Here is a 12,182-nt window from a genome sequence, read left to right as displayed (position 1 = left end):
CATACTGAGATAAACAATGACTATTAATGACTACTGTTGTATTAGGTGCCATACTAGGAGATAAACTACTACAGAATATCACAGGGAGTAGTGCAATGACCACTGTTCTCAGTGTTTTTTCATATCTATGACTTGATTTGAACTCATTCAATGATGGGAGGGAGGGGGTCTTCAAAATGCTCTTAGAAAATGCCTCTTAGACAAAAGTTACATGTGGAGTTCAAAAAATTTTTGCACCAAAGTAAGCTTGATTTTTAATTCTGTTTTCCACATATTTTTCAAAGTACCTTCCTACTCCAGTAAAGTATGAAAAAACAAAGGGAACCAATGGCTGGCCCAGGAGGCTAGAACTCCCTTGCACCACTCATGGGGAGAGACTGCCCCCTGGTGGCCAGAGAAGACAGCGGCCAGACTTTGCCACCCAACAAAGAGGACCTAATAGAGCTTCCATGAAATGATCAAGCAGTAACTATGTTTATGAAGTACCTCCGTGTAGTCCTTGGACAAGTACTCACAGACATCCCTGAGCTTACAGATAGATTTAGCATACATAAACGTGTAAGCACGGAGTTCCTGGGCATGCGATGTTTTTTGAACACATTTGTCGTCTTCTAAGGGCCCCTTTTCTGTCTCTGCTACAGTTACCGATGCTTGGCTCTCCTGTACTGGCGGATGTTTCGACTCAAGAGGGACCATGCTGTCAAGTACTCGAAAGCGCTGATCGACTATTTCAAGGTACTGCCTGGTGTATCAGCAAAAGACTCCCTTGCATTGAGCTGACTGTCAAGGGCATCGTTGAGAACCCCCTGCTTCGGGGCTGGTCCACGCCACCTCTGGTCTCCAGCCCTATATGACACACCTGTGGCTTTTGGGCTCAGAATGGTCCTTGCAAGCCCATCTAATTGATGTCTCCCCCTTCTTGTCTGAGTACTTGTATGGCCTCAAGAGAAAGAAGGTTCAGGCACTCACGGCAGTGTCCTAGGAAATTCGTCTTGATAGCGAACATCAATTCCTCCGTTCACACAGAACTTCTTTCCCTGGGAGGTAGCTAACTTAGAGCCACTTCCTCCTGCTCTGCAGTAGCTCGTTTACTTTTTAATAGAGGTTGGGGTTATTTAAAATGGTAGAAACCCTGTGTTGAAACTCAGAGGCACTAGGGCAGTAGCAATGTGCAAGTACAAGGGTAAGCATTGCCAAAGCCTGCTTGTCTCAGGGAGCGAAATTCCTTTCACTGGGAGAACTTTTGCGAAGAGCAAAGCCCCTTCTCCAATGCACTGTTGTAAGGTGAACCTGAAGTTAGTCATTTGTTTGAGATTTCTGGGCTATTTCTCTATCTAAGACAGGAGAACTTTCTACCATGCCTGCCTCTGCCACCCCGTTGGCAGCTACACGGCCATCATGGCAGATCCTCGAACCCCCAGCCTCTACTTCCTGAAGGTTATCTCTGATGACTATGCTATCTTGGGCCCCGTGGCACTGTGGGTGCCCTGCTGCCTTCCTCATTGTGCCTGTACAGTCACCAGGTGCTAAGCAAAGGAGATCATGTCTTGGCCCATGGTGCATCGTGTGTTGCGCTGGTGTTGAGCCCTCCCTTGATTGGACACCCCAAGAGTCACGCTCAGTAGTTTTCAGATATGGAAAATCTAAGAGCTCATACTAAAGAGAAGCCTTCCAATCAAAAAATGCTGCAATAAAGGAGGAAGCTGCGTTCTGAGAGCCACAAGAGGTTATAACAACTTTTAAGGGATGTAAGACATTCTCGGGGTGTGGGTGGCCCATGAGTGTGCCGAGTGGGTGGACCCAACCTCCCCACTGCTGGCCATGTCCCTTCCAGGAGCTGTTTGTCTTTCCCCTTCATCAAAGGCTGATTTTTAGTGTATTTTTCATCGAACAGTGACAAGATGTATGTATTTATGCATCACAAAGATCATTTCCCCCCTTCACTGCCTGGTAGACTTCTCTCCAGAAAGATATTCTAGGGTTCTCCTTGCTTGGACACAATTTCTTTTAATTGCCTGATGTAAACACCTGGCTCGTGCAATGTACACCCTAAATCAGCATCTCCAGGTACATCTGAATTTTCGGCCATCCTGTCTGTCAAGGGAGCCTCCTATAATTTCTTCCTGTAGGGCTGTTCACCAGCATCTTCTTTGAAGACAGATAATTTTCAAAGTTAACAAATGAACTCGATAGAATTCAATGGCTTGTCTCTTTGCAGGCATTAAATAAATGTGTATCAACAGTTTCTGCAAATAATCCCTCCGTTCAAGTATTTAATTTGTTCCTTTTCAGAAAAGGAAAGCAGTTAGTCTGGGCCAGGATTCCACAGGCTCTCAGTAGTCTGTCTTGATTGGGTATCTAAAATGTACACGTGGAAACCCAGGCTGTAGGGCCCCCGGCAGCCGCCCTGACTTGCTTTGAAAGGAGGAGCAGGGAGCTTTGCCCTGGTGGAGCCCCACATCCAGTGTCTCTGAATCCGCATGGGGACTGCAAAGTCCTCAACCCTCACGTCTCCCACGCGTGCGTTAACTGGCCGCGGTTGACCCCTAAGTGCACCGCACTCACCGTCTCCGTTTTTATTTTCCTGCAGAATTCATCAAAAGCCGCCCAGGCCCCGTCCCCGTGGAGCACCAGTGGAAAGTAAGTAACCCGCTGGTGAGCAGGGCCATGCATGGTGCTCTCACTATCCCCAGGGGCTGCCCCACTGCGCCTGCTCCGGGCCTCTCCACTCTGGTTTCTCTGCCTCTCCCCTTCCAGGAGCACTGGAACCCCATCCCCCATGTCTCCCAACCCCTCTCCCACCAGCTCCGTGGGGTCTCAGGGCAGCCTCTCGAGCGCCAGCTCCCTGTCCCCGACCACCATCATCAGCATCCCGCAGCGCATCCACCAGATGGCGGCCAACCACGTCAGCATCACCAACAGCATCCTGCACAGCTACGACTACTGGGAGATGGCTGACAACTTGGCCAAGGAAAACAGAGGTGGGTGCACCGCTGGTGGGGGGGGGGGGGTGCGGAGGGGGGCAGAAGGCGTGCAAGGTTCCCTGGCTGGGGAGATGGACTGGCCCACAGGCATCACCACTTTCCTCTCCAGTTTTCTTGGTTCCTCCAAGGAGAGGGAGCAGGAGCTGCACCTGCTGAGTGACACCTTTCCTGACCTGTCCCCTCACTCAGGGACTACAGACAACAGTAGAGTTTTAGGTGCAACACTGATGTAGCTAGAGGTGTGGATAGAGGTGTGCGGGTATTGGTGCAGATAACAGGTACAGATATACCCACGTGTGTTTTTCCCTTTGGACAAGTAAGCTCTTTCGAAGGTAGATGTATTATTCACCTTTGTACTCCTAAGACCTGCCGCTGTGGCATTGTAGTCTAAACCTCTGCCTATGTCACTGGCATCCCGTATAGGCACAGGTTCATGTCTCAGGTGCTCCTCTTCCCATCCAGCTCTCTGCTAATGGTCTGGGAAAGCAGTGGAAAATGGCCCAAGTGCTTGGGCCACTGCACCCATGTGGGAGACATTGAAGAAGCTCCTGGCTGCTGGCTTTGGATGAGTCCAGCTCTAGCCATTGCAGCCATTTGGGGAGTAAACCAGTGGATGGAAGATCGATCTCTCTCTCTCTCTCTCTCTCTCTCTCTCTCTCTCTCTCTCTGTAACTCTGCCTCTCAAATAAATAAATAAATCTTAAAAAAAAAAAATAGCACAGTCCCTGGAACACAGTTGGATCTTGAAACATTGAATGAATGAGAATGTTAAGAACTCTTTAAGCACCAGCTGCTTACAATTGAAAAGTGTTTTACATGGAGCTATATTTATTTTTTCTCATTTTCATTTTATTTGAAAGGCAGGGTGTCTGACAGAGAGCAGCCGTGCACTGGCTCACTGTCTAGATGCCTGCAATAGTCGGGGCTGGGCCAGGCCACAGCCAGGAGCTAGGAATTCCATCCAGATCTCCTACATGGGTGGCAGCGACCCAAATATTTGAGTCGTCAGCTGTCACCTCCCAGGCTCATGTTAGCAGGAAGCTGGGATTGGAAGCAGAGCCAGCACTCAAAAGAGACTCCAGTGTGGGACACAGGCATCCCTGCAGGCATCTTAACCAATGCACCACACACCCCTCCCTATGTGTTCTTGCAAAATAACACTGGTTTTTACTAGCTATAAAAGTAATAGACACTTACTGTGGCTGCATTTGTAGTTTAATACCTAATGCAAACTCCAGAGGGGCCAGCATTGTGGCGTAGCAGGCTAAGATTCCACCTGCGATGTGGGCAACCCATATGGGTGCAGGTTTGAGATCTGGCTGCTCCAGTTTCCATCCAGCTCCCTGCTACTGTGCCTGGGAAAGCAGCGGAAGATGGCCCAAGTGCTTGGGCCTCTGTACCCTCGGGGGAGACCAGGAAGAATTGCTCTGGGCTCTTTGCTTCGGCCTGGCCCAGCCCTGGCTGTTTTGACCATTTGGGGAGTGAACCAGTGGATGAAAGATTCTCTCTCTCTCTCTCTCTCTCTCTGTAACTTTGCCTTTCAAATAAATAAAAAATACATCTTTAAAAACAAATAGAAATCTACAGAGAAAAAAGTTTTTAAATCAACAGTAATCTTATCACCAAAAGTAACTCCTATTAACATTCTACCAGTTTTAGTCTTTTTTCCCCAAATATGCATTATGCTTAACCAGAGTAAGATCATGCTGTATATCTTCTGTTCATTTAACATTTATCAGATGCTTTATCATGTCACTAATTCCAAAACACCATTTATGGGGCAGGTGTTCATCGTAGCAGCTAAGATGCCACCGTGTACCATAATGGAGTGTCTGGTTTGTATACCCTCATCTTGCTCCCGATGCAGATCCTGGGAGGTAGCAGGGATGGCTCAAGTGATTGCACCCCTTCCACCTGCCTGGGAGACCTGGTTCACATGTCTGGTTCCTGACTCCATACCTACCACAGCCCCAACCATGGTGGGCTGTTGGGGAGTGAACCAGTGGGTGAGGGAGCGCTCTCTCTCGTGCGCTCTCTCGCTCTCTCTCTCTCTCCTTCTCTGCCTCCCTTCCTCATTTTCTCCCTTTCCCTCTCTCCCTTCCTCCCTCCCTCTCCTCAATTTCTCTGAAAAAATTAAATTGGAAACATTTTAAACCTACCCTTTATCATGGTTCTTTAATACCGTCGGAACATGATGGCTATGTAGCAGTCAAGTGCCATTTCTCAGACCATGTGCCTGTTGGACTGTAGGCTGCTTCCAGTTTTTTCCTACTGTGGCAAACAAATTGTGATAAATATTCTGACAGAAGTCATCGCCACATTTCTGCTTATTTTCTTAGGAGGGAGTTGTGGGTCCATAAGTATAAATTATGTAAGGCAACATCTTGATCAACACTGTTAACTCTACTCCTGAAAGATTAACCACTTAACTCCTCTCACTTCTGCAACAAGGGGGAGGCTAAACCCAAGGTCACTTTGGGGCCAGTAATTGCTACCAGTGGGAGAGAACAAGAGCGGGATGTCCACAATGAGGAAGGGTTGGCCTGGGTGGAGCCCGAGAGTGTAGCACTGAGAGTGAAACCAGTGCAGGACAGAATTGCTCACCCTGGAAGTCCAGTGGGAGGAGCCACAGAAGTCAGAGGCCTGCAGACCCGCCAGAGGAGCAGGCGCTTCCAGAAGTGCATGGCTGAGGGCCTGAAAGGGCCAGGGGGGCAAACCAGAGGGGACGAACACATGTGCAGGTTGGGAGCCCCTGGAGAGGCCACGCTACAGAGAGCTCAGTGCCGCGTGCCAGGGCAAGCTCAGCGGTGTCCCCCAACCTAGACCTGCTCTTTCTCCACCTCTCCTCCTCCTCGCTCCCAGATCCCTGCCATGCCTGTCTTCCCAGCTGCCTGCAACAGTCTTCCTGACCCTCCCCTCCCCTCCCCTCCCCTCCCCTCCCCTCCCCTCCCTTCCCCCAGCAGGACTCCATCTGTATTTATGAGGGGACTTCAGAAAGTTCATGGACAGCAGAATTAAAAGAAGTCTATTTGAAATCAGACCTGGTTTTTTCATACTATATGTTTCCATGAACTTTTTGAAGACCCCCTCAATATGCATGGATTTCAAAAATTATTTGCACCAAAATATACTTACCCCTTAATTCCATTTCCCATAACTTTTTTTTATATAAAATAGATCTCTTTAAAAGGCAAAGTGACACAGAGATTGATCTTCTATCTGCTGGTTCACTCTCCAAATGGCTGCAATGGCTGGGGCTGGGCCAGGCCAAAGCCAAGAACCAAGAACTCCGTCCAAGTCTCCCACACGGGTGCAGGAGTCCAAGCGCTTGGGCCATCTTCTGCTACTTTCCCAGGCACATTAGCAGGGAGCTGGGTCAGAAGCAGAGCAGCTGGGACCGAACCCACACCCAGCATCACAGGCCATGGCTTAACTCTGGGCCACAACAGCAGCCCCTTCCATATGCTTCTTCAAGGGCTCTCGTTCATGTGCACCTTTGCACAGTGTGCCCCAGATTCCGACTGCTGTTACTCAGTGACCCCCTGTGCCAGCAGAGTGGCCACATGACCTTGTTAGTCTTAATCAGCCACTGAGCTGAGCCCACCTGGGGTCCATCCCTGCCCTGACCCCACATTTAGCAGGGTGACTTGTTTCATGAAAGGGCAAACACAGAGAACATTCCAGAAGCTGGAAGACCCACTTCAGTAGGGATGACCAGCACCTTCAGCAGAGATGGCTCAGGACCCAGCTGAGATTTGCCCGCAGGAACCCAGAGCCTCCCCCGGTGGACTCACTGTTAGGCCCCAGCATTGTAGCACCTGAGTGCAGGATAGGGGGTGACAGAGCCGCATTGACACTGAGCATAGGGAATGTTACTGCGCTGGGAGAATGCAGTCTGAGGATTGGGATTTTTCTTTGCCATTTGGCTACGTTGACGTTATTCACTTCAATTACAAATGGCAGATCCTGCTCAGTTAATTATTTGGCTGGAGGGTGAGTCCCGCCTCCTTTGGTTTGGTTTTGTCCAGTGGAATGCTGCAGACACATGACGACACAGAGAATCCTTGATCTGTGCAGAGAACTTGAAAGGGATTTTTTTTTCCCTACGTCACTCAGATCCTGAGCTCAGAGTAGCATGAGTGGCACTCTTAACAGTTCTCTCTGTCTCTTAGAATTCTTCAATGACCTGGATCTGCTCATGGGGCCTGTTACCCTGCACAGCAGCATGGAGCACCTGGTCCAGTACTCCCAGCAGGGCCTGCACTGGCTTCGGAACAGCACCCACCTGTCCTAGGGCCCTCGCCCTCGAGCAGGACTGGGCTCTCATCCCCACGGACAGCTCACTGTTTCTGGACACTGTGCTACTGAAATTCCCAGCCACAGCAGTTACCAAGCGGTGGTGAACAATTCCTTCAGCATCGAGCAGTGGTTTTTCCCAGGGCGTGTGTGTTTCTATGTGCGGGTGTACAAGAAGCCGTCTCTCAGTGTGTGTGTGTGTGTGTGTGTGTGTGTGTGTGAAGGTACAGCTCTTCAGAACACACACTCTGTCTAGTTTCCGTGACTCAGGGCTAGACAGAGGGATCAGAGGTTCCTGATGGAAGGAAACACACACATGCCTACATCCACACAGTCACACACACACACTTTCTGTTTCAATGCTAAACCATGGCTTCCTAGAAAGTTCAACCAAAATCTCCCGGGTTAGGTCAGCAGGTGCAATACCGCACACCCAGAGCGTGCCTGCCACTTCAGATGACCCTAGCTCTTATATTCTTGATTACTTTCAGTATTAATACTTACTGTTCCCCGATTGTTTTTTTTTTTGACCGGCTTGTATCCATGGGTAATTGACACATGAAAACAGTTGGTTATTTTTGTGCCAGGCCTTTACTGGTTTGCATGTTACCAAATACCCTGCCCTTCCCCTTACACCCCGCCCCCCACCCTGCCCCAGTGCCACATCCTCATTGGATAACTGCTTTACAAGCAAATGGATCTGCTCCGACAAGGCTCCCCTACTCCGCCCCCAAAACGGTACGAAAATGACACCAGGATTGGGTAAAAACTCGGTGTCTTTGAAAATTAAACAAACACGAAAGCAGCGACTCAGTTAAGGCAGTGCGGTCTTCTGCCCCTCGGACAGTAAAGCCTGCAGCCACAGGCACTTCTCCCTGCCTGCGGGGCCCCATGGCTGCAAAGCCGTGTGTCGTTCGTAAGCCAAAGTGTTGCAAGTCTTTCATTTCTACAATAGCTGTCTTACAAATTGCCTTGGCCACATGGGGACGTGGACCTAGAGTGTCCCATCACCGGGAGCCTGTATCTGTTGCTCATCAGGCTGAGGGTGGTCTGCTGTTATAATGCCGTCTGATTCGCTCTCTTCACGCAGACTGGGTCACGGCGGGCCTTCTCTGCGTTTTGGTTTGGGGACTGCTTCTCCGGCTTTGATTGGCAGGCTGCTTAGTACACGGGACGTTCTTCCTGCATTGATTGCAATTTTGTTTGGGGTAGCAGCGGTCAGTGCACCTTGCTTATATCACGTGCATCTGGTCTGTCTGCCCCTTGCCCTTCCTTCTGTTCTTTTGTTGTTGTTGTTTTTCCAATAAGTTTACATTTTACTTTTTTGACATCTTGTTTACATTTTTTGTCTGAAGTTTCTATCTTCGGTAATGTTTTCTCATACCTGAGTTGTAGTCTTATTAAATGCATTTTGATGTAAAATAGTCTCTTAAAACAGCCTCCCAGAAAAGGGTATTTGTTACCACACTTTAAAGAAAAAAGCAGAAATAATATCCTTAAGGCCTCTTATTTGACAAAATTACACCAGGATGGTCTGAGAGACAGGTGATGCTCTACGTGGAGCAATCCACTTGGCAAGGCACTGATGGCACGAGATTTGTATATGAGATGCTGATACGTGTTTTCACTGCTACAGCTTTACTTGCAGCGTTAACATTTTTGTCAGCCTGATCTGTAGGTGGGAAATAAGATTGCTATAATTCGCTAGTTCTGAGCACTGATTAAAAACTGTACAAACGATTGAACCACTCTGATGATTTGGAATTAATTGGAAATGAACAAGTGAAGAGCCGTGAAGCTGGTATTTGGCCTTGGCCTCCAAGCATTGGGAAAGGTGAAGTGTTTCCATCCTACCTGCTTCCATCTGAGGTGTCTCTTGAACTTCAGGAGCCCCTCCTGTGTGGGAAATTTGAATCTAAAGTGAGAAGTTTGGGTTGCATATTTTTTGTTTTGTTTTCTTTTGTTATTTTGTTTTCTTTTTTGTTTTTTGGCAGAACTGCAACTATTCTCCTTACTCCTGTTGAATTCTGATGAAACTTTGAAACCATTAGATAGGGTGCTGACCGATGGGGTCTGTCACACATCCCCAGGGAGCTCTCCTGATCCTGCCCACCCATCTGTAAAGTTGCAGGCTTTGTTGTAAGGGTCCTGGATGTATTATCCAGGAAACCCCACTGAGACATGCAGGTGGTCTCCTGGTGGCTGTGTCCACAGTGTCTTTATCAACACTCTGATGACCTGAGGTTCCCAACCAGATGTCTTGTGTTGTGGGGTTGTGTTGGGGGCTGCCCAGAGCGTGCCAGGCCTGTCACTGTCTCCTCTCATCGGTAGAGCTTGCTGGGCCAGTGGATTTCTCTTGGGTTTGGCATGGATGATTTTGGTCAGGAACCATCTTCTGATTTTTGCTTGTAAAGGTCAAGGCTCGCCTGTTCTTTTTATTTAGTTTTGCTCCAGGTTTAGATGTCGTACTTTGCTCATTGTAAAAAGTCAAGCAATGCAGAAGTGTAGAAAGTAAAGTATCTACATCTGCGGTTGCCCCATCCCCCTGGGACAACCACTACTGATGGTTGGATGTGTCTCCTTCCAGTGAGTCCTGCCATTCAACCAATGTTTTCTCTCACTTCTTTTCTATTTGAAGACTCCGTCTGTCCTCAGACACACAGCACACGTTCAGCTGACCTTCTCCTGCCATGACCTGAGTGGATGCCATCCTTTGTAATCGGGTTAGAATTCTCTTTCAAAGAGAGCAGGCCAAATATGTCCCCGGCCACAGCTTGGCATTCATTCCTACTCCACACAGACGAGAGTCATGTTCAGAATCATGCCTGGAGAGAGAGGTTTGGTTACAACATATTTCCGGAAACTTTTAAGTAATGCAAATGGATCCACCTAGACCCACTATCTTGAGGGAATGTACTGGAAAAAAAAATAATCTGAAGAGTGGACAAATTGTGTACTAGGTTGAACACGTGGAATGCAATGCAATGAGACTTTGTGCACTAAAACTCATCCTGCTATGTACAACAACGATGTGTGTATTATATAACAGTGATGTGTACATTTCTGACACCCCATACGTAACATACACAGTTTGTATAAATGCATACATTTAAAAATATATATGTACAATACAGCTAACATGAAACTGTAGTACGCCTGACGGATATTACTAGTGCCTAACCTTGAGTGTAAGTCACTGCGTGTTCTCATCACCTTGGAAGTGCAGTAATTGTTTAGAAAAAATGAATCAGTGCAGCCAACATTATTTATGAATCACATCTTTGAAACTGTGCAGTAGCATATACATATATATTTTTAAATAACATTTTTCACAGTTTTCCAGAGTTACTGTTGAAATCTGTATCACCAAAAAAAAAAAAGCAAGATTTTTTTAATGATGTAGACACCCTTCAGACCCAGTAATCCGCGTGTGCTTTCCTATTTGTAGATACCCAAGAGACTTTAGCAATCACCAGCCTTAATGCATGTACAGGATATTATTGTGACTTAATTTATCTGCAGTTTTTAATCCATGTGACATTGGGATTTATAAACGGACTTGGATTAAATATGTCTGCCTTTCTAAGGTTGCAAATGTTACATTAAATGATTTATGTTGTACATGAGAGAAATCGAGTTGTACGTACAAAATGTCCGTGAATTTCTGTGTATATTTTTATAAGGAAACTGGAGAATCAAAAGACGTTCCTCTCAGTATTCTGGCTCCTAGTTCATCATGCCTATAGGAGTGATCTTGTTGTTTTCACAGATGTTTTCAGTGTAGCGCCCATAGATTCTCATGAATAAGCCTGATACTTTTCTTGGGGAAAGAAGGGATTTCTCTAACAACAGCGATCTACTGCTTGTCTTTCCCATTTCTGAGTGTACGCACACACATACACACACACACAGCCTCTGGTGTCCCAGAGAATGCCCAGTTGGAAGCTTTTTGGGAACTTCCTACTGACAGCTGTGTGAACACCTGCTCACTGTCACCCTTGGGACACTGTTTCACTCACAGTTCCTTAATGCCACAAGTGAATTCCCTGGCTGACTTGTCAAGCTTCCCCAACGCAGGCCAACATGGCCCAATGACACTTGGAACATTTGGTTGAGTCGAGTAAGAGGAATTCAAACTGATGAAGATGGCAGGGCCTTGGAGTGAGGTAGCCACTGTGTGGGAGGGTTTTTGTTGCTTGTTAACCTCATCATCACCCGTATCTCTCTTTCTGTTCCTTCCCCTTCTCCCCAAACCACAGAAGCAGTAATAACAACAAAAGGAAAATGACTTCACCTTGTCCAGCCCCCATCCTGAGGTGCCAATGTAGCTGGTCTTTTCCCTGCTACACCATGGTACACTGCTGAGTGTGGACAGAGGAAATGCACAAAGGGTCTGTTTCCACATAGGCAGTTGTCAAGTCCTTCTGAGTGGAGCGGAGGGATGTGGGATGTGGCCAAACCCTGCCTCGGGTCAGGTGCCTTAGGTCACCAAAGGGACCACCTCATCCCACAAGTTGGCCAGGACGGGCTGGGTACTTGGCTTGGCTTGTTTAGGGGCCACTGACCTGGATACTCCAGAGTGGGTTAAAAACACCCAGCAGTCTTCACACGAGAACTTTCTCTTAGGGGTTTTTGCTACACAACTGAAGTCTATTCCTATCCAAGTCATTATTTTTAAGAAGTAACACATTTTTTATGAAACCTGGATCAACTAGTGTCTTGGAAGACTTTTTTTTTTTTTTAATATAAGGAGTGGGGAAAGCCAACCGTATATACTTCAATTGCTGTCATTTTCAGCCAGAGTTTATTTCCTCGTTTGCCTACACTGCCCGAAGAGCACAGTGTTTTAATATTGCAACATCCTGGCAAGTAGCATGAGACATGTTTAGATTTGAAATTGGT

The 12,182-nt window shown here is 47.4% G+C and overlaps 1 protein-coding gene across 1 annotated transcript in view; it reads left to right on the top strand.

The window, feature by feature from the left end:
- Positions 1–11,110, top strand: part of AFF3 (ALF transcription elongation factor 3) — a 455,793-nt gene extending 444,683 nt beyond the window's left edge. Inside the window, exons 20-23 of the mRNA XM_062208886.1 lie at positions 642–735; positions 2,591–2,640; positions 2,758–2,981; positions 7,157–11,110. Coding sequence (XP_062064870.1) covers positions 642–735; positions 2,591–2,640; positions 2,758–2,981; positions 7,157–7,278 — 490 coding nt within the window. The 3' untranslated portion in view covers positions 7,279–11,110. The remainder of the gene's footprint in view (positions 1–641; positions 736–2,590; positions 2,641–2,757; positions 2,982–7,156) is intronic.
- The last annotated feature ends 1,072 nt before the right edge of the window (positions 11,111–12,182 follow it).

The sequence above is a fragment of the Lepus europaeus genome, chromosome 13 (genome assembly GCF_033115175.1).
Source record: "Lepus europaeus isolate LE1 chromosome 13, mLepTim1.pri, whole genome shotgun sequence".
Lineage (NCBI taxonomy): Eukaryota > Metazoa > Chordata > Mammalia > Lagomorpha > Leporidae > Lepus > Lepus europaeus.
The sequence above is the reverse complement of the archived record's forward strand: the minus strand, read 5'-3'. Positions and strand labels throughout refer to the sequence as shown.